At 50.3% G+C, this 27,666-nt stretch overlaps 1 protein-coding gene across 3 annotated transcripts; it reads right to left on the minus strand.

Moving 5' to 3' along the window:
* Positions 1-39: 39 nt before the first annotated feature.
* si:dkey-91i10.2 (uncharacterized protein LOC555224 homolog) lies at positions 40-27,134 on the minus strand. Of its 3 annotated transcripts, none has more exons than XM_057011835.1 (8): positions 26,881-27,134; positions 12,264-12,402; positions 8,304-9,822; positions 5,057-5,246; positions 3,809-4,013; positions 2,971-3,560; positions 2,634-2,779; positions 40-2,374 (listed from the first exon to the last, which is right to left on the minus strand). In XM_057011835.1, exons 3-8 carry the CDS (start codon positions 9,650-9,652, stop codon positions 1,549-1,551), a joined length of 3,306 nt encoding a protein of 1,101 aa, XP_056867815.1. In that variant the 5' UTR covers positions 9,653-9,822; positions 12,264-12,402; positions 26,881-27,134; the 3' UTR covers positions 40-1,548. The 3 variants fall into 3 exon arrangements, with proteins under 3 accessions (XP_056867815.1, XP_056867830.1, XP_056867825.1); XM_057011850.1 differs by lacking the exon at positions 26,881-27,134 and adding an exon at positions 19,501-19,522; XM_057011845.1 differs by lacking the exon at positions 26,881-27,134 and adding an exon at positions 19,357-19,495.
* Between the last annotated feature and the right edge of the window lie 532 nt (positions 27,135-27,666).

A 27,666-nucleotide genomic window follows, 5' to 3' on the forward strand; every position in this document is an offset into this window, starting at 1 on the left:
GTTTAAAAAAAAAAAAAAAACTGCTGCCGGGAAAAGAAATTGTTTAAAATATTTTAATATAGTTCACAATATATTACATTGGAGAAATGATACATGAAATGAGGAAAAAGAAAGGTTTATTATATTTGAAACGGTTCCATCCGATTCCTCGTCCTCCAACAGCTCAGGAGTGTCAGTGTCGATTTTAGCATAATTGCCCCAAAACACAGTGATCTGCTGCCGCTTCGATGCTACAAAACGGAATCAATCTTCTAATTTTGGTTGTGACTGAAATCGTCCTCGGTCGACTGGCCATAAACCAGACGGTAACACAGTTATCGTTTAAGAGCCTGCTTTTACAGGATAAAGTGCATTTAGCAAAATAAAGCCTTCATAAATAAACACACTTAAAAAGACCAAGCACGTTAATAAGGGCCAGGATCTGGCAGAGAAATCTTCATATTGCCTGTAAATCGACGGTAATCTGGTGCCAGTAGAGGGCAATCCACTACGTATCACAAATAAATGCTACTGTGAAAGGTTACAAATATTCCAGTGAGTTTCCCAACAGTAATCGAGTACCAAGGCACAACAGCTGATTGCTAGGTCACAGTTAGAAACAGTATCGCCGTGTCGGGACAGAGACAGCCGGGACGTTTTGAGGCGAGTTGGATTCTTAAATACTGCTGTCATGAAAAAGAAAAAACACCTTCGCTTTCACTTTTCAGACGCCGCCAAAGTGGAAATGTAGCATAAATGATCTAACACAGACTGGAGGCTTGTTGCACAAAGAGAAGAAAGGAACCCTCGAGATCCCCAAACCTGCTTGCTGAGGTTGCCTTGCCTCTTTAAAGGGACAGCTTTACCCCTGAGAGTGTTCTGTGGACACCTGTCCACCCCCCCTCCAGACACAGTTGGGGGGACAGAGCCACTCCTCAGATCTGGGTGTGCTGCCCCTTTAAGGGGGAGGAACCTCACCTCATCTTCACTGGTCCTGGTTCTGCTGAGCAGCTACGTGTTTTTGAACCTGTCAGAAATTATTGCTGTTTGGTGACGTCTCGCTGTAACACAGTGACTCTGGAGGTCCGTCCAGCCCGGCTGCACCTCTGGCAGCGACAGTTCCAGCGCACGGTGCACGGACGGGCGGGGGGGGGTGGGGGGGGCAGGAAAGGGGGAAACCACCAGCGGCGCTCCGCCTCTGAAGCATTGGTATGAAAAACACCCGCCCCTCCCTCCAGGCTTTTATTATAAAAATCACATTACAACTGTTGACTCTGTAGCCAGTTTCACCCCCCCACCCCCACCCCCACCCCCCCACAGTCGAGGCCGACGAGCACGGCCCAAATTTTGCTTGTCCAATAATTTGCCGTTTGTTTAATGCGATGATCTAAATCTCCATACATATGACAGTACGGTGCATGTTCTGAAGCTTTGAAGAAGAAAGTGCTAGATCTCAAAGAAGGTTTGTTTTTATGGTGGAAGGAGTTCCCCGTGTGAGCGGGTCCTGTTTCTGCAGTGGGGGGGGGGCAGGTTTATTTACAGTGTGGCGCCGGTGGAGAGGGGCGGGTCTCAGGAGCGGCCCTGGTTTGTGTTGATCATGATGTTGGGCAAAGCGTTGCGTCTCTTCCTCCAGGCGCCCAGGTCCCGCGTGCACCTCTTGATCTGATGGAACCACTGCTGGGTGCGGGACTTGTCCGACGCCCGGAAAACGAACGACTCCCGTCGAATGTCGAGCACCTCGAACGTGTCCTCGCACTCCGGATCCGCAGACACCACGCAGTTTCCCAGGCGGATAGGTTCCCTCAGGACCGTGAACTTTCCGCTGCTCTTGTCCTTGATGAGGACCAGCACTCCATCTTGAATGCCGTCCCTCCCGCTGTCCCCCTGGTCCCCCCGGGCCCCCACTTCAGCCGGAGCCTCACCGGTCCTCTGCGTCCTCACCATAAGCAGACTTTGGACGTTTTGGAACTTGAGGGCCTTGCTGCCCTTCTTCACCCACTGGCCGTCTGCCGGCTGGGACAGCTGAAGGGGTCCCTCCATGACAAACCGCGTGTCCTCCCTCGCCCAGCCGACCGTCTTCATCGACACCTCCCGCATCTCGATGTTGATGACCTCCCGGTTTTTGCGGCTGTCCCTGCGGAAGGAGCGGAGGGACCAAGTGACGCCGTTTCCCTCCTGCTTGGTCTTCATGTTGATGTGCTCCAAGTGGGACTCCACCCGGCTCTTGGCCTCCCGGAGCCGTGCGTAGTCGGGGTGACACTCGGGGGTGACTTTTATGATTCGGCTCAGAAGGAGGGGGTACTTGGTGACGCGCTGGAGCGGCGCCATGAGGAAAGAGCGCAGGTTCATTCTACGCAGAGCCGTGTTGTCGTTCTGAGAGACATCCAGGAAGATTCTGAAAGGACAAAAGACATTTTTAGCGTGTCGTGGACAGGAACCCGTCTGACTGAGGACCAGCCGAGACTCCTTTAAAAAATATGGACCATTTCTGCTCCAGTCTCAGAATAGAACTTGCTCTGCATAATTGATAAGGTGCCGTCCTCTCCATTAAGAATTACACCAAACGTCTGTGGCAGGAACGAGAAAAAGCTCCCCGAGTAACTTTCCCATCACGTGAGTCCAACGGGAGCTCCGCGTCCTCGTGCTGTGTGTACCTGAGCAGCTCTTTCTCCTTCTCCAGGGTGTTGAGCATGTTGACAGAGGTGGACTGCTGCAGGCAGTAGGTCTGGAACGCAGGGAGCATGTTGACAAACTCCAGAAAGATCTCGCCGATGTAGACCGTCAGGAGGTCGTCGTCTCCCTTGAGTCGAGACGCAGGAGAGAAGAGAGACATCTGATTGGGGTTTTAGGAAGCATCTGTTGGAGCTGTCCATGAGGACAGCGAGGTGCGTCATGGTGGACAACATCAAACAGCCGGTGATACAACCCAACACGCGCGTGGAATCATCACAATGAGGGTTCGGCGCTAATGGAAACACCGGCGTGGGTTACCTGGTCAAAGGCCTGGTCGATGCTATCCTGCAGGTGCTCGGTGAAGCGGTCGTTGACGTCTATCAGCTCCTGGACGTTCCCGAACACCACGGTGAGCTGATCGGCCGTCAGCAGCCCGGCGCTCTGCATGGGGCAGAAAAACTCCTCCTTGATGATGCGCAGGTCCTCGCCGTAGCTCGACTCCGTGTTCAGAAATTCCAAGATGGCCTCTTTGCGCTCGGTGCGCAGCTTGGAGCAGCGTTCGCACATGCGCTCTCCTCGCTCCTTGGAGACCCCGTCCTTCACGCCACAGTCTGGACAGGGTCTTTGCGCCTCCCAGGCTCTGACGGAGGCAGAAGGTCTCTTCCAGTGGCGGGACAAGCCCGGGCCGATGCCGCTGTCCACCCGTTCCACGTCAGCCCCCCGGGTCCTGCGGTAGCGGCGGGGCTCGCTGTCCTCCTCCTCCCGTTCGTCGCTGAGCCCCACCACGCCGCTGTCGGCGCTCAGGCTGCTGATGGTGCTCCACCGGTGCTGTCCAGATCGGGTCACGCCAAGACCTGCTTGGCGCTCCTCAGCCGGGGGCTCGGAGCGGCCGCGGATGGCCGCAGGAGCTGAGGAAGACATCCAACAGCATTGAGGTCTTTGTTTTTCTACACGGCACACGCACACGGTGCACACACAGAGGACTAGTCATGACCGGTGATGTCAAAATGAATAAACACGTCGGCCCCAGATGTCAGCGATTACGAACCTTCGGTTAAAGCGATCATTTGTGACTCACCGATGAGCTACTTAAGTCGCCACCACTCCAGACGAGGTGGCTCCCGTTTGAATTCAAGCACGGTGTGTCAGCACTCACCGCTGTCTCTGTCCCGGTCTCTGCGGTGGCTGTGCAGGCGGGCGGCGGCGGCGATCTTCATCTCCAGCTGTTTGCGCTTGGAGGCGTCGGCCGGCATGGGGTCGCTGTAGTGAGGCCGCAGACGGCACTCGCGCTGAGCCCTCACCGTCTCCGCCAGCTCATAGGCTGCGTCCGAGCTGGAGCGCCTGCAGACCGGGGCCGTGAGCTGCGGAGGGAGACGCGTGTCAGTCTAACAGGCCAGTTGCCATGGCAACAGATGGGAGAGGGGCAGCAGACACAGCTGTGCACACACAGCTGCGTGTCCGAGGAGTTCACCTGATGAAATTGCCGTCCCGACTGTCCTACGCAACAGATATAGTTTATCTCTCCGATCCGAACGACCCGTCTGCCACGTCTGATCAGAACAAGGCCGACCTCAAAACTCCTGCTCTGATCACATCCTGGGCTCATCGAGCCTTGAAGATAAGGAAAAGGTCTCTCGGGGGACAATTCAAAGAATCCCAAACACTTAGCGCCCGCTACTGTCTCGTGATAAGGTGAACAGTTCAAAGGTCAGCGCTACGACACAACATTCCTCACCTAAATTAACCTCCCCTAAACTAACCTAAACTAACCCTTCCACATCGTTGAGCGGTTGTGAACGCGCGGACAGGCTTAGTGCTCCCTACCAGCAAACAACAGGATTTACAGCTTGCAGCAATAAGGTAGAAATCAAGGAGAATAATTCATGAACCACTGAATTATCGAATCACCGCCCATATTTTGAGCAGGCAGATGCGATCTCCGCTCTGGAATGACGCTACCAGAACCAACACACCTCCACATCTGCTCCCCAAACCAGTTTTAGCCTCCTTGCATGCAACGAGACAAGAATCCAGATGGACACAGAGGTGTACGATGCTCCCCGCAGCTGAGGCTGATGTTAAGCTGCAGGCGGCCGGCGGCGAGGCGCCGTGAGGGGCGCCAGCTGCTGGAGGGGCTCAGTCCCCTTTTTTACTGCAGCTTCAGACGTCCAGATATTCGCTGGAGGACGGGCGCTGCATCGCTCACTGCCGTCTGAGCGAATACCTCTGCATTGCTATAAGGGAGAGACGTGCACGCGTGTCGCAGTCCCCTCGCTCGTCTCAGTCATCCTTGAACGCCAGAGCTGCGTCCCTGCACGCGGCGCCGGTGAAAAGCAGCGAGCGGAGACGCGAGGACGAGGCGGCAGGAGAGCAATCGGAAAAGATAAGGAGAGCCGAGCCTTACGCATTCTGCTGGTTCTTCTCCTCCTTCCAGAGGCGTCTCGTCGTCAGCCTCAGCTCCGCAGGCCGTTGCCGACGTTGCCATGGCAACGGCGGAGGGCTGACAGTCAGTCAAGGGGGTGGTGATGTCAGAGCCTCCGTCCCGGTCACCTGACAGCCTGACGGGGGCCTCGGCAGAGATCTCTGCACTGCAGCTGGTGGAGAGGGGAGGAGAGAGAGAGAGAGAGAGAGAGAGAGAGAGAGGGAGAGGAAGAGGGAGAGGAGAGAGAGAGGAGAGAGAGAGAGAGAGGGAGGGAGGGAGAGAGAGAGTGAGAGGAGGAGAGAGGAGGAATGGAGGGGAAGGGAAGGAGGGGAGCGGGTGGGATGCAGGAAAGAGAAAAGGATTATAATTCTGGCAGATGCTCTTTGATTTTGTCATTCATTTCTCCCCATTCTTCCATCCTCAGCCCCCCGCTGTCTTCTTCTATCCTTTCACAATTCTACCTGCCTCTGCCCACAATAATCTCAACACCCCCGCCCCAAATCAATGCTTCTCTTATCCTTAAACCCTCATCCCTCACCTCCTCTAACATCACAACCATTAGGTTTCATAAACACCTCAACCCTCAGATCCCAGAGGTCGATAAACCTTCCATCAGTTTGGGGCTTTCAGCTTGAATTTTCAGGAAATTGATCAGTCGCTATGCAATTATTATTCTGTTTATTATTATTATTCTGTTCACAGCAACGCTCAGTTGAACCTAATTCAGCCAGAATTCTGCAGAGTAGGTGAAGCAAAACAACACATTTGATGTCGATATTATCTTTAAAATCCTTTTTTAACTGGTTTCACACAAACCACAAACCACGACTCAAAATAAACCACAAGCTGTTAAGAATTGATTTTAAAGTGGTGTCAACAGGACGGCGAAAATGCCTCCAGATTCGACCCGAGCTCATCGGCCCCCCCCCGCCCCCCCGCCAGCGTGGGTTGGGTTGGGTGTGTGAGTCTTGGGATGGACTCCGGGGAGACACCACCCCCCCGTGATGACACAATGACTTAAATAATCGGTCTTTTAACCCCAAATCCTCCTGTGCTTTAGTTTATTATTTCCACGATTGCTCTATAGCATCGCGTCCTCGTTCGTGCACGTGGGGACATGCACGCTTTTGCATATCGAACAGCAGCAGAGTAGCAGAAGATCCAGCAGTCCCGGGAGATTACAGCCCCCCCCCCGCCAGGATCCGCTGTCACACCCAGATGATGCATGGTACGTAATAACCTGCAGCTTCATTCATCAGGAAACCGGCGGATGTGATAGATCAGCGCTCAACACGGGACAACGCCACACTGGAACCGGCCCGTCCGTCACCTTCACCGCCGCGTTTATCGACCCCGATGATTTTAATCAGCGTGTGCATCTAATAGAGACAAATTAAATTCAAGACCGGGAGCACGATTCCCTCTCATACTGCACATAACTGACACATTTTCTTTCTACAAATTACAATTAACTAATAACTGAATATTGAATGTAATATATAATTTACACCATCGACATTAGCAGTTGCTCTTGAGCAAGGGGAGGCGCTGCTGGACTGGAACACCTCGGGGATGAAAGATGGCGTAAAAAAATTGCCATGGTTAATTAAAAACTCTCCAGGTATCCGAAAAGCCTTGAGCAAATTTAAATTACCGAGGGACTACAAAGTGGGTTGCATGATGGTTCTTTTAAAACATTAAATCTAATCTGAGAAGGGAAAATGTTACTCAATATGAGCTTCTTTGGCTGATAAAAGATGTGATTAACAAACCGTAATTGGGAAATAATCAGTGATTTGCTTTGTTTGACCTCAAACTGGAAGAAAATACACACATTTTCACACTGGCTGATGTTTTGATGACGTTTGATGAAACGTTTCCCCTGAAGCTAATGGAGAAAGACTTTCAATTTCTTCAGTCCCATTCAGGAGCTTTATTATTAGCATCTGCTGAGCTTTATTCTCAGAGCTAGTTAGAAAAGGCTAGCAAACTCTAAAAGGTTTGAATATGAAGGATGGAATCACCAGAAGATGTTTCACGAATGTTTCCTGTCAGCGGCATTCTGAAGAGTAACAATCTGAATTTTAACTCAATGACAAAGACTTATAAAGGGTTATTTGCACCCCAGAGAGCTGCACTCTCAAATATTAACGCGCAGACTCTGGGCAAACACCCGCAGCAGTTATTTTCCTGCTGCCTTTGTGCTTCAGACATACATCAACCCTTCCAGCACTGCACACAAAGGAGTGACCGCCGGGTGTGTGTGTGTGTGTGTGTGTGTGTGGGGGGGTGTATTCTCCATCTATCTCCCATCTCTCACAGGTGGTGCTGAGACAGGAACTGGCCTTATCAAAGAGCTCGTCTGGGTTCAGGGTCTAAAATTTGCATTGAGCACAGAAGAAAAGACCCAACGGACACAGACACAACTCTGGTTTGTTGGTGACCACACTGAACTGCAGGGACGGAGGGACAGACACAGAGACAGTGGGACAGAGACAGAGACCAGGACAGACACAGGGGCAGAGACAGAGGCAGAGACAGGGGCAGAGACAAAGACATAGAGATAGACAGAGGAAGAGGCAGAGGCAGAGACGAGGACAGAGACAGAGACAGAGACAGAGACAGAGGCAGAGATAGAGGCAGAGACAGAGGCAGAGATAGAGGCAGAGACGAGGACAGAGACAGAGACCAGGACAGAGACAGGGGAAGAGACAAGACATAGAGATAGACAGAGGGACAGAGGCAGAGACAGAGACAGAGACAGAGGGACAGAGGCAGAGACCAGGACAGAGACAGGGGCAGAGACAAAGACATAGAGATAGACAGAGACAGAGGCAGAGACGAGGACAGAGGCAGAGACAGGCTGCAGTTCCGATGCCAGTCCTCCAGTCTGTCATACTTAGCACCACCCTCCCACCCACAGCCGTGTCTGCAGAGTCAAGCCTGTTAGCAGCGGCAGCTGTTATCACAGTAACTGAGATAAACTGATAACACACATGCAGACGGAGCAGATGGACGAGCACCAGGACCAACGCGCCAGCGTGCGATCACAGATAACTCACTGCACCACAGGAGATCACGCCGACTTCATAAAGACATGTTCTCAGAACCACACAGGGACATTTGTGAATCCAGGTTAGGTGGAATAAAGTGGAACAAATGTGAACTCAGCGCAGGTAACAGGGACTTTTCACCCATTTTAGCGTCCACACGCTCCTCACAGACCCACCTCTTCTTGATCAGGTCCAGCGCAGAGCCGATCAGGCCGTCCTTCATCTTGTAGATTTTGGCTCCGTAGCTGGAAAGGTCCGTCCCCTCCAGGAGGAGCGCCGGGCAGCAGCTGGAAGGACGGTCCCAGTTCTCCTTGCTGGGTGGGAAGGGAACAGAGCCGGTGGGCTCCAGGCTGCTCCTCCGTCTCCTCCCGCCGGTGCAGTCGTCTCCCCGTGCTGCCGGGGCTTTCTCCTGCGTGGAGCTCGCCAGGGGCTGCAGAGGCATCCGTGGAGACGGGCTGGTACGGATGGGAGACGAGGTGCTGGGGGGTCCAGTAGCAGCACCGACCGGCTGACGGCGCTCCGCCTCCTCGCCTTTGCTCAGGACAGGTGGACGTGCGCCCTCCTGTGCCGAGTCGGCCTCCGGACCCACAGAACCGGCCGTGGAACTCTCCTTCTGCCTCATCCTCTTGAACTCTTCAAACGTGGGAATATGCAGGCGTCCCAAAGGGGCCCGGCGCTGCTCCGGCGCCGAGTCCGAGGGACTCGCTGCGATATTGTCAGTTGTGTAGGACACCTTAACGGGTCTGGGATGGGAGGGGGAGCCGAGCAGGGCCAGGTTGGGACTGCTGTTCTGGCGCCGGAGCTGCAGGCGCCGGAGGACCTCTTGCTTTATCTCCTCGGGTCTTGTGATGTGCAGTGCGCCTGAAGGCCTGGATCCAGAACCTGTTGCATTCATGTGCTGAACAACCTCTGGGTCGACCGGACTCAGCTGGGCCCGCAGTGGGAGGGTCTTCAAAGGCTCCGCCGAGGACCGCGCGCTCTGTAGCCTCAGTTTTTCCCTCAGACCCTTCCTCACTTCCCATTCGTCGATGCCAGATGGAAACAGCATCTGAGGGAAGAGGGGTAGATCCTTCCTGGGAAGTCCAGTTTGGGAGCAAAACACCAGGTTTTCTGGGCTCTGAGCTGCCACCACAGACCCATCTGGAACCCCCCCACACCAGTGGCTGCTGGTGGTGTAGCGTAAAATAAACTCACTGTCCACACTCCTGTTTATCGCACACAGTCCAGAATCGGACACGTGGGTCCAGTTAAGGTTTTCCATACTCCTGTAAGGCCTGTTCCCAGTGTTCCCAGTATGGATACAGGAACTTGGGATGAGGCCTTGGCCCAACTCCATCCCCACAGGAATCTGCCTGCTGGGGCAGTACCTCATCCCGAGGTTAGTGAGCAGAGTACTGCTGTTGCATCTCGCCATGAGCGGGAATGAGGTCCCATTGAGGCCCGTGTAGTGAGGTACGCTGGGTCTGTGCGGAGGGAAGGACAGGGGGTCAGGGGACAGGGGGATGTCAGCGATGCAGGGCTCCATGGAAGTTACAAGGCTGAGGGTGGAGATGTAGCCCCAGGAGAGCCAGCTGTGGCTGGGACAGAGGAGATGGAGAGGCAGTCATGTGGTGGTGGAGGCTTCACGTCCGGCATGGCGGCAGGCCGAGCGGGCAGCCCTCCGAAGCACGCGCTGCCGGTACGCCGCTCCGCAGCCTGCAGACAGACACCCGTCATGAGGATTAGAAACAAAACAATGCAACATTCACTCTCTGGAACTGGGAAAGCATTTTGAAATTGCTGGGAATGGCATTATGACAAAACAGCAGCAGCCGCCCTGAACTGGAAGCATTCACGTGTGTGTTTTGGGTGCATTAGAGATTAAAATGATGTCTGAAAAACCAGGCTGAAGGTTCCAGTGTTTGTTTAACATCACTCCAGTTGGTGCACAAGCTTTGGCCGTGTGACAGGTCTGTGGGAGGACTTCAGTTATGCGACCTTAAATTAGACATGCCCGGCTCCGATCCCAGACGCGCTGCCTCCGAAGCGTGCTTCCGTCTCCAGAATAATCACATCCATTTCATATAAACGATTCCCTGTACAAACCCTCTGGCTTCCCCTTTTTTCATTCTCTGCAGGAATAATAATGGATGGATTATTACTCTGTTTTTCTTGCTGCTGGGACACGAGATAGAGGGACATATAAGGGAAGGGTGGAAGGAAAAATGGAAGAAAAGCAAAGAAAGCTGTAAACTGAGGGGACACTGATGAAGATAACTGCTCAGCTGTGCACTGGCGTCCAGCGCTGCCTTCTCCTGACTAATCAGATAGCTGTTGTAGATTAGCCAGAAGCTAAAAGAGCTGGCTGCTCGGGGCTGAGTGCACAGCGCTCCTTCCTCTCCGGTTCCAATGACTGCACACAGAACACCCGTCTCCCAGCCCAAACGACCATAGACCTCAAATTATATCCCGCCTCTATGGCGACTCCTGGTGAAATGATGTCTCTTGTAATAAAACAGGGACTCAGAGGCCTGGTCTCTGATGCGTTATGTGTATAATAAAACCTAAATCAATTTTAGATTCAAACGCTCCCTGATGCCACTCTAAGTACTCCTTTGCAGCATCACTAATGAGACGGGGAGATCAGAGACAACCCAGCAACCTCCACTGACACAAGACATAAACCCGCATCTGTATGACAAAAGATTCAAGCTACAGAAGAAGCCTCTACATTTTGGACTTGTCCCGTGGATTTTAGACTTTTACAGGGATTAATATCGGGAAGAAAATGAATGCCAAAAGTAAAAACTTGTAGAAAAGAACATTACGTTTTCAATCCCACTGGCTAAGCTGGCTGCTCAGCATGTTTTCCACTATTTCATGTGTGAAGAGTCATTAAGGGTGAAGAAGGCTGATATTTAAGATCTGGGTTTAATTAGCGTGACCATGTGACTCTGAACATCAGACAGCCATCCAAGCATGTCTCCACTCCGGCTGAAATACTGTATGAAGGATCTTTGGAGAGCTACTCCCTGTCCACATTCTCCGGCTCCAGAGCTGACGAGCGGACGAATTATTCATCCAGGACAGGAAGTTTGCCACCCGTATCCCAGCATGCACGGCTGCTGGTTCCTGCAGATGCAATGGTGGACGTCTGTGAAGGGTCTACCCTAATGAATGCACATAAAAGTCCGTTTGGACACAGCAGAATCCTTAATTTTGAAACTACGTGGCCAAAAATGTGAGGACAAACTGTTCTGCAACTGTTCCAAGCGTATACTTCCAATGAATTATTCATTTACAAACTGGCACTCATTTTTTAATGTGATTTCAGATTGTCATCTGTTTAACATAGACAGTTTGGTGGAGACAAACTTGACTCTTATACAAGGACCAGCACTCTCAAGGCACTCCAGTTTCCTCCTACAGTCTAAAAAAACATGCATATTAGTTTTAAGTATGAGTGAATGGTGTCGTGTCCCATGATGGACTGGTGACCTGTCCAGGGTGTGTTTCTAACTCTCGCCAATGGGATCAGCTCAGTAGCTGCTGGATAGTGAATTCTTTACCAAAGTTGAATACTGATCCTGTCAGCTGCAGGGGATTACTATATTTGGTGATAATACAATAAACCATCAATTTTCTGGGATTTTTTTGAAGTTCACAGAAAAACGCAAGAGAAGTTCAGTGTGTAACGATCCGAGATACGGTTCTGGATTTTCAGCACTTCTAACGGTACCAGCAGCTCTCACCTGTGTCAAGAAGGTAAATGTAATAAGAAATACCCTAATCCACATGACAAACCAGCATTTAGCAGCAAAGGAATAACAATAGAAGCTTGTTCATCACAAAAAAACCTGGATTTCTTTAGAAATCAGCCTTAAGCCTTTAAACTTAGCTTGAAACTGCATGTTTGGAGTCATGGAAGCTTCTCCAGCTCATCATGACTTGCTCTATAGATTTTGTCTACCACCGTCGATCTCTGTCCATGAATTTCGGCGTGTTCCTGCGTGAGTCAGTCTGGCTCGCTGGCAGCGCGCCTCTGATGGGGCAGAGGTTACCCAACAGCCATCACCGCCGCGTTCGCAGGGTTCAGCTTTGAAAATAATCCCGTGTCTCAGCTGCAGGCAACGTGCTGTCTGATCTTCTTCACGTACCCCATTTTAATCACACTTAAATGCCGCCTCTCTCCTCGCGCAGGTCGTTGGCTCGAGTCCCACAGCGCCCTCGCGGCCAGCACAGCGAAACGTCTGGAGCTCCCACCCAGACAGACAGACAGACAGACGTGGCCCCGAGCTGCAAGAAAAAGGAGGCAGAAGAAAAAAAGCTTTCAGTCAATGAGCTGCGTCTAAACATGTCAACAAATGTGCAGGAGTGGAGATCCTCTCTGCCAGGCAGGAGCCACGCAGGGCTCGAAACCCGAGGCTTGAATAAAAAATGGGCCCCGATACTGTAAGACAAACCCTGTCCTGCATCACAGGCTGAATCAGGGGTCGCGTCGGTTACATAATTAGTGCCTCTCTGTCAGAGTAGAAGAGCTAATTACATGCATCATGCTGAAAGCTTGCTTACACGCGTGTGCATCCAATCAGTTTGCTGATAATCGTTTCCAAGCAACACCGATTTCCTCTTTAACATAATCACAACGATATAATAACTGCAACTCATAAAGGAGTCAAATCAGCTTTTCCCTCCTGAAAAACAACAGGTGACGTGTCGGGGGTCACCAGGAAATATGATCTGCTGACAGAGGTGCAGTTTGTAGTTTGATTTATTGGTCGTTTATGTGCAAACGCCGCCTAGTGGCCAATCACGGAATGCTGAACCCATAATGAGGTAAAGTCCCCAGGAATTTGGTTTTGGCTTCAAATACATCGGCTTTTACAAATTAAAACAAAGTTGGAAACTTTACTGAGCAGCAAATTTGGCCTCAAACCCAGGGATTCAGAAAAGAGCAGCCGGTATTAACTAATAAACATCTTAAAGCTGTAACTCTGAACACAGGCTGCCTCTCACACAATGAGGGGCTGAGACAAAGCACATTCCAAACGTCGCTGCGTCCCAGACATGAATATGTAGGCCAGCACGCTGGAATTAAAACAAAGAAACTCAAGTGAGGGTGAGGCTTGCGGCGATGACGACAAAAGCAATGAAAATCTCATCTCACCTCATCTTCGCTGCTCCTCCAGTCCCTGAATGCACCACAAGCTTCAGCCGCATACCCCCAAAAAGAGTCGGATCACATGTCCTGTGATGCCGACAGCTTCCTTCCCTACCCCCTGCCCCCAGTGGGATGCTGGGGTAGAGAGAGTGCTGTGGCTGCATCCTCCACAGCTTTGACAAGTGTCATTTGAAAATGAACGCCCCCCCACTTCCCAAGAGTGCTGGATGACTGGCTGGCCTTCCAGTGCCCCCCCCCCCCCCCCCCCTGCAGAGAGGATGCAGCTTAACTCCATTCACATTTTATCAGGAATAATGTATGGAAAATACGTGACAATGCGGCACATCCAGTGGTCCCTGAAGACGGCAGCTCACACACTCGTACATCTGGTCCAGCCAGTCCAGTGTGCAGTGTGTGTGTGTGTGTGTGTGTGTGTCAAATTCTGTGCTTCTATGAAATAAATAGAACCAAACAGGTGAACATAATGAGAAGTAACATTTAGTAGCAAAAGAATGGCAACAACAGGTTTTTCTCACACACACACACAAACACGCGCGCACACACACACACACACACACACTTCAAATGAATTCCTCCTGGGAACACTCAAATCTAACGCCACGTTTCATCGACAGCGAACAGAAGACGTTCACCATGTCTAAATATATCTAAAGCCCACAGGTTGGTCCATGTAGAGCTCTACAGTCCAGGAGGACTTTCATGAGGGAGCCACGCTGTCAGTAAACACAGGAAACTCTCAACCCTTTCAGGTTTTAAAGGTTTTATGTGTTCAGGACAGACGCACAATGAGCTCCCCTTAAATCCCCTCATGTTCGTTGGTTTGAGAACCTTTACTGAAGCTTTACCCTTTTTCTAATCTAATGGCCTCGTCTGACAACCAGTGAGGTCGTATCTTGGGCCTCTAAAACATAACAGTTTTAACTAGAATCTTCTGATACCACAAGCCCCCCCCCCCCCCCCCCCCAGGGGAATACCAAGAATCCTTTTGGTTCTCTTTAGACTGTAAAACGCGCCTTTATCTTTAAGCATCTGTCCTCTGAGACGTCATCACCCCCTGATTTGATGGTTCTGGGTGGAATTTTGGCTGATTCAGAACCCTTATCTCTGAAAGCCCAGCCCAGCGGCTGCAGTAATCACACTTAAACAGCCTTAAAATTCCACCTGTGCTGAAGTCTTTTAACTCAGAGGGCGTCCTAACGTGAAGCGTTGTGCTGCTTGTTCAGCTTCTGTTAGCACAGCGGGGAGACACAGCAGGAGAGTGACAGGAAGCTCAAGTGAGGCCGCAACGCTGCAGAGAACATCAGCACGCTGAGCTGGGCTTTCAGGCCGTTTTGGCTTCGCTGCTTGCTAATGATTTATGAACCCAAACACCTTTTTTCCCTCAAATGGACCCTGCTCTCTGATGCCATCCAAAATAATGGAATCAAAGGTCACTGTGTCAACCAACACAGTGGTCGGGAGAGACGCCCAAGCAGGCAACTTGGCAGCATGAGAACATCCAGAACGTGAGGCCTGGATGGCTGTAAAGAGCCTGCCTGTAACAGCAGAACTGCTCTCCAGCCATCTGTTAATCCCGATCTTAATCCCTGTGAAAGTGGATCCACTGAACTCTCCAGAGATGATCCTCCAGTCACAGCGACCGTGATGCTTATCTGTCGTCTCATATCTAAGAAGATGGGAGCGTCATTATCTTCATAGACTCCTGCGCGGGTGGGGGACCGGCGAAGCTCTGCGTAACTGACGCAGAGACGCTCAACAACTGTGCTGCTCTGGGGCATAAAGCGCTGCAGGACACATTCAGGTGTGGCTGTCAGACCCAGGATTGTTGTGTCCTCTGAGTTCTCACCAGCTGCTTCCATGGTCACGGCGTTCCAGGATTTTAAACCTGACAAATCGCCCTTTTTTTAATCATACATGCAGAAAGATGCTTTTTCCAGACCTAAATTTGGGCTTTTCCTAAATCAGTCTGACAAGATGTGGCCAGAAGAATGAATATAAACATGGAAAATATAGCTGCAACCCAATTTTGCTTAAATGAAGTGAATAAACCTCCGTTTCCCATCAGCAGCAGAAATGTAGGTTAATGAGGCACAACCGGGGGCACTGTGAGCATCACCTACCCCACCGGGCTCATGAGAGGGGAGGCATGGGAGCCAGGGTGGGTCTAAGAGATGCTAAACACTGACATCAAAGTGGAGGAGGGTTAATTATGGCTGTGAGTATGGAAAGCAGCTCAGCAGGGACATGAATACGGCAGAAATGGCCTCGCTGCTGATGCTGCGGATGCATTCAGACTGGATCATTTCTCCATTCTCAGCCTGCTTAATTTTCAGTTTTGTCCGTTAAAACAAAGAGCTGCCCTTGTCTTCTTTGTTGTTTGACAATGGAGACACACAAAGACCGTGAACAGAGATGGAAATGTGAAAGCAGAGTTTGCTGACATGCAGTCTGACTCCAGAATCCCAGATAAACTGATGATAAGAGTCTTCCTTTGGCCTTCCCCCCTCCGTGGCTGCCAACACGTATCACTATTGTCACGTTTGTAGACAAGACAAGAACCTTGGAGTCATTCAATTTTACACTAAACCCAAAAGCTCCAAAAGAGGTAAATGTGGTAAAGAAAAATAACTGTTTGATGGGCAGCCGCTCCAGGGCTCCACGTCCTGCTGGTTCTGGTTCTGTGTTCCAGGTCACTTCGGTCCCATTCATCTATTAATTGTTGTGAGACGGAGGTCAGATAAATTATGCAGCGAGCAGACAGCAAACACCTCCGGATCACCTCCATTAAAGGAGAGAAAAGAGTCCCTTCCACCTCACCGAGCCACTTCATGCAAACCCGGAGTGTGATATGAGCAATAAACACGGAGAGCCCGGAAAGATTAGGAGGCTCCACTGATGCCGGCTTCATTTGTGTCATTCTTCTTCCGGTTTAATGGATTTTTGAATGACTGTTTTATACCACCCTGAAATCCAAGTGTTTCTTCCAAATGTAATATCGATTTCATTTCATGGCACAGGCAGACAAAACGCACACACACACACACACACACACACACCACACACACACACACACACAGTCTGACTGGTCTGTCACCACTGAGAAAAAAAGAAGAAATCTGCGGAAAGAAAAAAAGGGAACCTGGTGGAACAAAGGGAGGACATGCAAATCCAGCGCCGTCATTCCTTCAGTCCCCTTAATAAACCCGAGGAGGGTAATAAGGTAGGCGAGGATTTGCTGGGCAGCAGATGTAACGTGAGTCACTCTCATCGCCAGGAACGAAAGGAGAAGCTTGGATAAGGAGGCGCCGGTGGAAGACAAGACAATCAGGGACAGTGATCTCTCACTCCAATCATTTATTTAGACCTAAAGTCTGCAAAACACCTACAAAACACCAACAGCGAAATCAGCTTTTTAGCTGCACGCTTGCGACCCAACAGGGGTGGGACACGTGCATGTGTCACCACCGGAGGTGCAGGAGGACGTGAGCTCACCGGGTGAGTCCTGCCCTCCTAAAAATCAGGAAAAAAACCACCTGGTTCGTTCAGAACTTGCTGAGATGTTTGAAATGCATGAATCTGTGACAAGCAGCGTAAATCAATTGTTTAGGATTCATCCGCGTGCTCTCATCTGCGGATCAATGCCGACCCTTGACCTTGCCGAAGGGATGTCGATGTGTTCAAAAAGCCCTTCTTGTCAGCTCGTTGCCATCTTTAATAGGCATCCATCAGAGATCCATCATTGCCTGGATATCGACCGAGCGGCTCCCCCAGACACCAACGAGGAAGACGTTCTCGAAATGACTGAAGGAGAGCGAGGAAATAAGGGAGGAGTGCAGGAAAAGCCCCTTTTCCCTGTCTCCGTCTCTCTCCTCCAGAAGTCAAGGGCATACTTGCTATGAAGGGATGAAAATGAAAGAGAGGAGTCTAAAGGATGTGATTAGCAGACTGGAGGAAGGGGAATGAGATGGGAAGGCCTCGGATCCATTCTCACCATTTATGAACCTGAAGAAGGAAACCTAATTACGCTCATATATGAACAAAGCACAGATATATACAAACTTCCTGGATGGATGACAGGAAGTCATCCATCCAGGAAAGGAATGTGTTGGCGGAAAAAGACGATGGGAAGGAGCCGATTAAAATTCCTATTTTCTCTCTTTATTCACAGTCTGTCTGAGTTGTCCGCTCCAGGTCCATCAACACCCTCAAAGCTCTGGAAATCAAACCTGGCATAGCACTCTGGGCAACACTTTATATTCCGTCCAGCCTCACGCAGAACGTACTCCCACGGTACGCTCCCACAGCCGAGCTGTCTGACAGATCTGCTGCTGAGAAACACTTTCCTCCTCCTGGTTTGGACTGGAGATCAAACCAGAGGGCTATTTTAATCTCCGTTTACAGTGGTGCTCCAGGGCCAGGCGGCGCTGAGCAGCCCAACACACATATCGGTTTATCAATGGTGGATGAAACTCTGAATTGCTAACCAGAAGAAGCCTGTGGCTCATGCTAACAGTTGGGTACAGAGACGATTAGCCTGTGGTGACCTCTGGAAGCCCAGCGTCCTAGCTTCGCTCCCCAGCGTCAATATCACTATGCAAACCTGTCTGTGTCAACTCAATTTATTTTCCAATTTCCCGCAGGGTGAATCCCAACTTTGTCTGTCTGCCATCTATCTTTCCACCGCTTCTCTCATCCCGCCTTTTCTCTCAGCAAGCCCTTATGTCCCCTCCTCAGGGGTCCTATTTGTGTGTTCTTCCCAAAATGGATGAGCTAGCATGTCCTGTTTTCTACCTCCTCAGTTTAGGAGCAGATAGGAACAAAATGCCTCCTGATATTCACATTAACAGTAAATAAAAAACAGCAAAACAACAATCAGAACTTGGAATAAATGCTGGAAACCAAACAAAGCTCATGAATGAGCAACTCTGGTGTTTGTACCAAATATGATGATGAGGGTGAGCTGAACACCCCCTGTTACTCTTCATCCTTCATTGGTTAGAAATGCTCAATATATTTAGCTTTTTTAACCCTTATACCTGCTTTAAAGCCCTTAGGTTAAACATCTACATGGTCATTGGATATTCAGGGCTATTGATCACACACAACACATGGTTGTTCTTCTATCATTGTGAGGACTCGCGTTGCCATAACTAACATTAAAACCAAGTCTCAACCCTCCAGTGGGTTTGGAAGCTCCGTGGAGCAGCCACAATGTCTTAACTTCGCAAAAATGTTTCGACTTTGCTGGTAAAATGTGCTTTTCTCACAGTGTAGCACAGCAATGTAGCCCAATTCCTCTAAGGGAGGCGGGCTTAGACAACCCCCCCCCCCCCCCCACACACACACACACACAGAGGAGAGGAAAGAGGAAAACACTATTGACGGACTAGGCATTCATCCGACACAACAATTAATCATGTGGAGGCGAGTAGTGAGTCTGTGTGTGTGTGTGTGAGAGGATGCCTCTCTTAGAGAAATTGGCCAATGCCACAAGATAACAGATATCTTTAACACTGTGCTCATGCACGCGCGCGCGCACGCGCAGACAGGCGGCCACACACTGCTTTGAACAGGTCAGTCATCTATGAGGAGAAGCTGCTCATCTTGGCTGTGTGTGTATCAACTCACACCTTTGAGTGTGTTAAACCCGCTTGAGAAACCCGCTTAAAACAGCAGCTTTACAGCTCCTGACTGATCTTAATAAGCACACAGTGGGTCATAAAACTGGGCCTAACTGTCAGAAGAAGACAGAGGAGCTATCAGTGTCCATGCAAAGCATCGTGTTACACCTGCCGTCAGCCTCGGACTTTCCTCCATACAAGGATGCATCAATTATGGAGCCATCCCAGCTTTGTCAACCACCACTCCTGCATTTGGGCACATTCAACATGTTCCTGCCATTCATCAAAAGACGCAGGACGCGGGACACAGCGGAGAGTTGAAAGAATACGTCCGACAGAAGAGCACATGCTTCCCCCATTCCCTCGACAGCATCCGTCTCCATCGTTCCCAGCAAAAACCCAACATTCCGAACGCAGATCGGAGTATTATCAGCTCTGTGGACTCACCTTTGTGACGACGGAGTGTGTGTTTGTGTGTGCTGAGCTCAGCACGCAGCCTCTCCGCTCCCTGTCGCTCCCACCGAGGGCTGGAGCAGAGTGTGTGTGAGCGTGTGTGTGAGCGTGTGTGTGAGCGCGTGTGAGCTCTCTCACCGGCTATTGTTACAGGGACCGGAGCCAAACTGAGCATGCTCCCTGTGTGAAGAGCCCTCGTGGTTGGCATGGAAACCAGGAAGCGGCTGTGAAGTTGCTCCATCCTTTCTGCTCCCGTCTCAAAGCTCGGGCAGGTGCTGCCCCCCCCCCCCACGTCACTTGATTAATCCCTAATTCTGCCCTGCTCCACTCCCTCCGGTCAGGACGCAGTGACAGCTGCTCGGCCAGCCCATGACCTGGATCACGTCCACAAGTTCACACCAGTGACAAGGTAATCCGGTCCAAAGATCCAGAACCACGTTCCTGGTCATCCACACAGAGAGCTAATATTAATCGTTCCCGAGACTCATTAGAGACAAAGAATCCCATCCTCTGATATTAACTATGTCAGGGACAGCCGATACATTTTATTGGAGGTTTAGGGCGGCCGCACTGACCTTGAGAGATAAGGATTAAGTGTTTTTAGCTGTGAAGGACAAAACTTTAGACGACATTCCCTGGAATGGCTGAAACAGGATTAATGAAGCTGTGCTTTATATACCTGGTTCCTTATTCACAAATCAGATCTGCACGGATGGAATAAACCATAAATATCTGACATCAAGAGGTTGTGTTTGGCTGTTGGGGGGTCGGGGGGGCAACACAGTTACGGGAACATCAGACAGAAAAGAATCCATAATAAAAGCAGGGGAGGACCTGAGCTGATCTCAGGTCCTGCTGGTGGAACCATTATCAACGATCAATGCGGCTGGCTCACCGCAGGGGGTGTGTTCAGGAAACACCTGCCGCCCCCCCCCCCTCAAAGCAACCTCAGCATCAGTTTACAGGCACCCTCACACAACAACCAATCAATGTTCAGCCTACACGAGGGGGGAAGGTAAAAGTCTCAATGGAGGACCCCCCCAGAGGTCTCCTGCTAATGCTAATGGTCACATAGATGCATCAAAGAGGACGCTTGACTATCAGTCAGGTGGGCAGAGGGGGTGCCCCCGTGGCGAGGGGGGACCCTTCGTGACACCGCGGGGTCACAGCGAGAGGTAACCTCTCTGCCGGCCCGCTCCGCCCGGCGACACACGCTTGGATAATTTATGAGGGCTCCACCATCGCCTCAATAATTCATGACGCCTCGTTGAGCCGCGGGTGAGAGCGCGCGAGCGTTGTGGGCTTCCAACGCCACGAAAACCACCATTACTTTTTAAGATATGCTAAATTTAGCACGACTTCCACGACTCGGGGGAGGAGCCGGCTTTTAGCGCCGAAGGTCCCCCCCCCCACCAACCAGCAGCAGGAGGGAGAACTTTGAGCCGTTTGTCAAGATGAACAAACAGGTTTTTAAAAAAAAAGGCAACCGTGTGGAGACGCCGCTGCTGCACCAGAGCCGTTACTGGGGAGGAACAAAGGTTTGTTTATGGCCCCCCGCGGCTAAACGGGGAGGAGTGTGTAAACGCGGAATGCTCCTCATGCCAGTTCGGGTTGGTCTGGCACTCCATTGCTGGGCAACCGCGGGGGAGCGGTGGGACAGCGCCGCTCTGATGCCTGACAGCCAAAACAGCGGCGGTTGGCCGGCTGCAGACGGGCGGAGGCCGCGGCAGATAAGGATTAAAGCCGCCGCAGGCGTGACGCGCCGAGCCATATTTAAACTGTCAACCGGCTCCACTGACGTGGAAATAAACCTCCGGGGGAGTTTAGATCGGAAGCTGAAGGGTAGGAAAACACATCGAGTCTTTAGAAAAGCAATAAACGGAGCCTCCAGTCAAGCTTCCTGTCAAGGGCGGCAGTGTTTTTGCGTGATGAGGCCGTAAATTAGAGCCGGTTCTCACCCCCCGAGTCGTCGACTGTTGACGCTTGATGCCACACAAACTGGTTGAGATGCTCATTTTTCTCTCCGTCCCGTCTCTGACACCTCGCCAGGGTCCAACGGTTCACCAGGGAATCAGGATGAAGGTGTTTGTGGTCAATGGTGCCACGTGAAAGGGCCGTGACCCAATAACCCGATTCAGCAGCGACTCCATACGCTCGTTACAGTGACGCAGGGCTCGATATTACGGAAATAAATAGTTCTCTGACCTACATTTTTCAACGTGTTAGCGAATGAATATAGAGAGCGTGAGAGAGAGACATAGACAGAGAGAGAGAGAGAGCGGTTTCCCTCTGCACATGCCAGCATGGTCTCAAACCCTGGACCTGGACCTTTCACCAGGAGCTGTACGATAAATAAACCCGCCTCTGCTGATCCAATTTTCCCTTCAAGCTATCAATTTACCCGTTTCTTTCCTATCTGCATCCCTCCCTCGTGCGCCCGCCTTTAATTCATCTCCTCCTCGTTAACACAGATCTGTGCTGCGTTTGATGTGCGGCAGGATTAAGCTGCTGGTGACTAATTTCCCCTAAACCAATAAAGCCTGACCAAATTGGCTCCCCAGAGGAAACAGGTGGAGCCGACGGAATATTAAAAACGGAGCGTCGCGTGTTTTCCTAGAAGTCGATTCCCTCCGCACTCGTTTCCAAAGAGACCCGCGAATGAACCCGCAGCTCACAACCGTCTCTGGGCATCAGAAACATTTACACATCAATGCCGCCGGGTGAATGAGGGATATTACGATGCAGAATATTCAAGGCGGATGAATGTCAGCAGGACGGGAGCGGCAGGAACGAGCCGGAAGCCCGAGGACGAAGCCTGGATCCAGCAGGGATGCTAACGGGGAGGGCGGAACAGGAGAGAGCCAACAAGGTGGACAGGAGGGCACTGCAGAGATGACGGGGGGAGACGGGGAAGAGAGGGAAAGGGGGGAGCGGGAGAACACTCCCACACTTTATTCCATATTTGAGCAGCTAAACCGGTGAAGCAGATGCAGCTTCTCCTGCATCTCCAACCTCTGGGAGCTGAGCTTTCCTCTGGGAGGCTGCTGATCTTCGACCCCGCCTCCGCGCAGATGCGCTGACTCAGCGGCTGCCGGCATAATCCCGCCTCCTGGTGAAAGATGTGCTCCGTCCCTGATAGCTGACAGGACGCTGGCAGACACAGACGCTCAGGCTGGAGCCGTCTCGGGGCCGTCGGAGGGGGCGCGTTAACATTCTGCACCTGGCTGCACATCGCACGGAGGAAAACGGACCTCGCGTGCAGACACGGGTGCAGAACCCCGTCTGGATGGAGAACAATGCCGCTGCGTGTGTTCCCGGAGAGGAAGGAAATGTTCTCGGGCGAACATTCGCTCCGTCGGAGAGCTCCTCTTTAAAAAGAGGGACGACAGAAGACAAGATTCTAAAATGTTCCGATGGTTCCCACTTGACATCTGTTCGTATTCTCCTGTAGGAACCAAGGCCAAACACGCTCGTCACTTCCACGTTCCCTGGTCCTGGAGGTGATGACAGGCCTGGTAGGTGTTGCCGTAGCGCCTGCTGTCATGGCTGCCTGGGTAAAAACCTGCTGTTATTATAAGAGCGTCTTCACGTCGGCAACCAGAGGCGCGTTTAAAACTAGATCCTCTCGTGCGACTGGACGCCAGGAAACACTCAAAATGGCACCACTGACGGGTCAGGACATGGAAGTGTCACCATCAAACATCATTGTCTGAGCTTCTCGTTAAACACCTTCTGATGTAGCTGCTGTCGAGGTGATTTTGAGGTGTTTAACACGCAGCTAAAAGAGAGGAAAGGTTCCAAACAAAAGCTTTTTACTAAGGGGGAGAAGCGGCGTGCGCCCAGCAGGGGCTCCTGGCTCCACCAGATGATAGGTGGACAGGTCTCTCAGCGGGGGGGGGGCTGTCAGCCAGGCCGGTGCTGTTAGAAGATGACTGCGCTGACAGGAAGCTGCTGCCGCGTGCTGAGGAAACGCCTCCATCTTCGCTCTGATTATCACCACTGGGTCAGAGGGTAAAGCAGCTCGCAGGTCAGTCACGGGAGCACGTGAGCAGGAAACCACCAAGAAAATGAGCCTGATGTACCGTCACACGTCATCTGCTTGTCAAGATGCTACTAACCAAACCAGCCAAGCGCATCAGCCTGTCAGAGCAGGGATGCTAAGTGCTTCCGTCAGCATTTCATCTCTAGGAACCTTTGGTGGAAAAAGAGACCGAACTTTTCTCTCTCTAAAGTGTCAGTGTGCTACTGCAAACTGGTGGCATAAGGCTAACATTAGCATATAATCATTTAGCATTGCGCTAGTGAGCTAACTAATGAGCCAACTAATTTATCATGAAGGAAAACAGCAGTGGGATTTAAAATGTTCTGGTTGAGATAGTCGTAGCCTATTAAACCACAGCCTATTAAAAACAACAACAACATCCACTTCCTGTTAAAAGTTCATTTTCAATTAATTCCTTATTAAATTTATTTCTTAGACCAAGCAATAAAACACAGTTCTATTAAAATGAAATCATTGCAGCTTTTCTATGTCTCCTTCTTGGCATATTCACCATTTAATGACATGGCTGCATTTTTTTTTAGGAAGTAATTTGACACATTAGACAACAAAATGTTAGCAAATGTCTAAACAGACAATAGTTGTGTAGGTGTTATTTCCAACATTTTTTTTTCCAGCTCATTTCTATATCATCCTGGAAAACATAATAATAATCATTAATCATAATTTCTCAGGCTTCAAAGGAGCAACTGCTTCAGTCGACCAGCTAAGGGCTCGTTAACAGCATTATCATGCTTAAAACGTGTGTGTGTGTGTGTGTGTGTGTGTGTGTGTTTACTTAGACATTTAGTCCAAATGGGCATAATTAGCTTTTCACCTCCGCCAGAGGCATTTCTCGACATCAGCTGGGGGGAAGTCACAGTAGCCACAGCTGCCTTATTCTTAATTACTCCAGCGGTAATTATGGGATGGCTATAATGGGGAGAGTGACTCCGGGCTGTCCTCCACGTGCACGAGGCCTTTTGTTTACCGCGATTCCTAAACACGCAGGTAATGACATGTTGTTGGTGATGCTGCCGTTAGTGGCTGTGGACGCAGCTGTGACCACGACATGGGGGCGGGGGCGGGGGCGGGGGGGTGAGCCCGAGCGATGCACAGAGCTAGCATAGCACCACTGAACTGTTCCTATAGAACTCAGTGATGCCTCGTACACGCTACGATACTGTCGCACTGAACCACGTGGCTTTGGTGTGTGAAGCTGCCAGGCTTCTTAGCTTATATGTGTCTTTTGGGTTTGAGAAGTAACATGTTTTATTCAGTTTGTTCTTTTTATTGACCTAATATGTTCTGCCCGGGGTCAAGTAGCTCATTTACACTTTAAAGGGACGCTTCGCCGGTTTGTATCGGCGGAATAAACCGGACCAAACACGAACAAAACCCTCATCATGTTCTATTCTCAGTCCTGAGCAAATAACCCAGCGGCGTCTCATCGTCCGTGTCTTCGTGTATTGAAACGATTCCCGTGGTCGTAGCGGCTCTGCTACCGTGACAAACGACACCGTTCATCCTTTAAATGACCACCCTGATGACAATCACTTTGCCTTTTACTCAATGCTGCTTCATCTCTGTAATTGAACGCTAATGAACTTAAAAAGCAGGCAGCTCCAACCAATAAGTTAATGGAAGGTAATTTTACTGTCTTAGGGCAGAACCAGAGGCCGGAGCTCCTCAGTCCACCTGCGACGGTTCTGCTGGCTTAGGATGAGTGATGGACCTGTCTCATTAAATCCAGTGTTATTGACTCTGGTTCAGTGCCAGTGTGTGTGTTGGTGTGTCCGTAAGCGAGCCCGTCTGCAGCTGGCGGGAAAACATTGACCCAACTCTTTTTTTCCATCCTTTCACAGACAGGAAGCAAGAAAAACATCTAAAGCAGCATCTGCGCGTCACATTCTGCGATGATGCCGTTAGCTAAAGTTCCAGGTTAATGGAAACAGTAAGAAATTAGCATTTTATACCCTGAATAAGTTCATTTAAAGCATTCTGCTGTCCTTAACTCAGGTTCTTTTGTTGGTTGTTTAAAAGACGTGAATAATAAAGGTGAAGCCGTTCAAAGAAAGAACACAGAGCTTTGGGGCTAATGAATACTCCAGATTCTGCATCCATGAGACTCTTTGGACCTGTCAATTCTGAATCTAGTTCCCAAAAAATTGGCGTTGCCGCATCGCGTCTAGCGAGGCGAAAACCTCCAGGATCCCCCACGAGGCTCAGAACACTTTGCAGGCCCACTTTCATCCAATATTCATGCTTTTCCCGCTCAGCCGTATTTTACATTCCTACTATAAAACAAAGAAACTGCGTCTTGTTTTCCCAGATTTGTTCACATTATCCGACTGCAGCCTGGAAGTCGGCCAACTCTCCCATCAGCCCCGGAGGCTCGGTCGGCCCCAGACCGGCTTGTATTGGATGCACGAGTCCGGCCATCCTCAAAAACATGGCAGAGGGGCGTCCGGGGGAGGGGGGGGGGGGGTCGGACATACAGCTACGCTTGCATTTGTGAAGAGGATTTCATGGCACTGGGGTTCTGCTGCACGGGCCGTGTTCTGACTGGCTTTTCCTCTTCAGCATCCCATAATGCGATTAGTGTCATTTAGTGAGGAAGTGCACGCTTGTGCGCGGTGCAGATTCAGCTGTGCAGCACACGACTGTTTCTGATTAAAGCCCGCTCAGTGCTTTCATTAGTCCGCCACAGGAATAATAAAGGAATGGATTACTCCACTTATCTCTGCTGACAAACTAGTCCCCCCTCCTCAAACTCCCGGGACAATCCAGCAACTCGCATCACAACGTCGTCGGAGAGCTTTTAAAAGTTAACACAACTGACATTTGGGAGCAGGGTCCCACCTCCGGTGCTCATTGTTAACGATGCTTCTGCCTCTGCAAACACCCCGGAATAAACAAGGCTCATCTCTAAAACTCTGAGCAGAGGCTCATTCGAAAAGAAACACTGTCAGAGATCGTGACACGTCTAAAAGGACAGATTTGGTGGACAAACAAGGGCTACTGTCGCTAAGATGCTGCGTGGTGCCCGTTGTCACGCCGCCATTGTTGGTGGCGTCCAAACAGGATGACAACAGAAAGCAGAGTTTTGTCGAAATACACCCCTTCAAAAGAGAACAAACACAAGAGAAAACGGTGAAAATAATGATTCTAAAAATTCTAATAATGATTCTAAGAACTGGGTCACTTGTGATATGATTCATTTGTAGGATCACAGATGAGAGCTGATCAATTGTAGGCTGAAGGAGGGCAGCGGTAACCCCAAAAACATCCATTTATGAGCGGAAAACCTAAAATTCTTAGGAAAATTACACAAGTGGCTCCTGTTTAAAGACTTTTGTGAAGGTCAGAGCAGAACCATGGACATGCCCTGTCAATCAAACACCACTAGATTTGCTTTTCGAGATCATTGTGGGTTTTAAAGCTGATTTAGAAAATCTATTCACGTGCACGTCACTCACTCAGAGTTGATTTAGGATCGATTTCAGATCCGTCCTCTTCTTCATCAGCTTCTTCATCATCTTCAGCATCCAGATCGAGGAAGCAGGTTCACATCAGCCTGCGCGGACCTGGATCGAGTTCCAGATCAAGACCCGAACGGTCCGGACGGTTCACACCGGCGTCACACCACGATCGCCGGATCCGCTTCCCTTCCGCTCTCGCGCTGATTTGACGGATCCCGGACACGCGACCTCTCAGCTTTGCGGGGTTCTCCTTGGGAACAGTGATGCCTTCACTGTCACTCGGACGGTTCACAATTTAGCTAAACCAGGCAATACTGCGGGAGGTGCTGCTAATTCACGTTTCTGGAAAAAAAAAGAAAAAAGAAAACGTGGCTTAATTACTCATCCTGCTGTTATTTAGAATGTTGTTAAGATCCATCAATACCAAAAATAAAACTTGGATACGTTCTGCTCAAAAAATACAAGTCTATAAAGACAATACCAATAACAAAATCTAAAATTAATCAAGTGATATTTTTTCTGTCAATTTCTACAAATGAAAATTATTATGAAGACTGCACCTCCAAGTTTTGATTAGTATTGTAGTAGTAGCAGTAGTAGTAGTAGTAGTAGTAGTAGTAGTAGTAGTAGTAGTAGTAGTAGTAGTAGTAAAATCTACGCGGATACCGGAAACAATGTAATGCACAGTGCATACGTTTATAGTTCCCGTTTCCAACAGTCAGTCAAAGCAACACCACCCTCACAGACAAACGATGCTCTTAATGCTGATTGGCTGAGCTGGAA

This window comes from Takifugu flavidus, chromosome 1 (genome assembly GCF_003711565.1).
Source record: "Takifugu flavidus isolate HTHZ2018 chromosome 1, ASM371156v2, whole genome shotgun sequence".
Classification (NCBI taxonomy): Eukaryota; Metazoa; Chordata; class Actinopteri; order Tetraodontiformes; family Tetraodontidae; genus Takifugu; species Takifugu flavidus.

Excerpts from the sequence above, each read along its gene's own strand:
- si:dkey-91i10.2 (XM_057011835.1), bottom strand. The coding sequence starts at position 9,652 with ATGGAGCCCTGCATCGCTGACATCCCCCTGTCCCCTGACCCCCTGTCC. Across the intron at positions 5,247-8,303 it reads CTGGACCTGATCAAGAAGAG|CTGCAGTGCAGAGATCTCTG; the intron begins GTGGGTCTGTGA and ends CCTCTCCACCAG. Across the intron at positions 4,014-5,056 it reads GAGAAGAACCAGCAGAATGC|CTCACGGCCCCGGTCTGCAG; the intron begins GTAAGGCTCGGC and ends CTCCCTCCGCAG.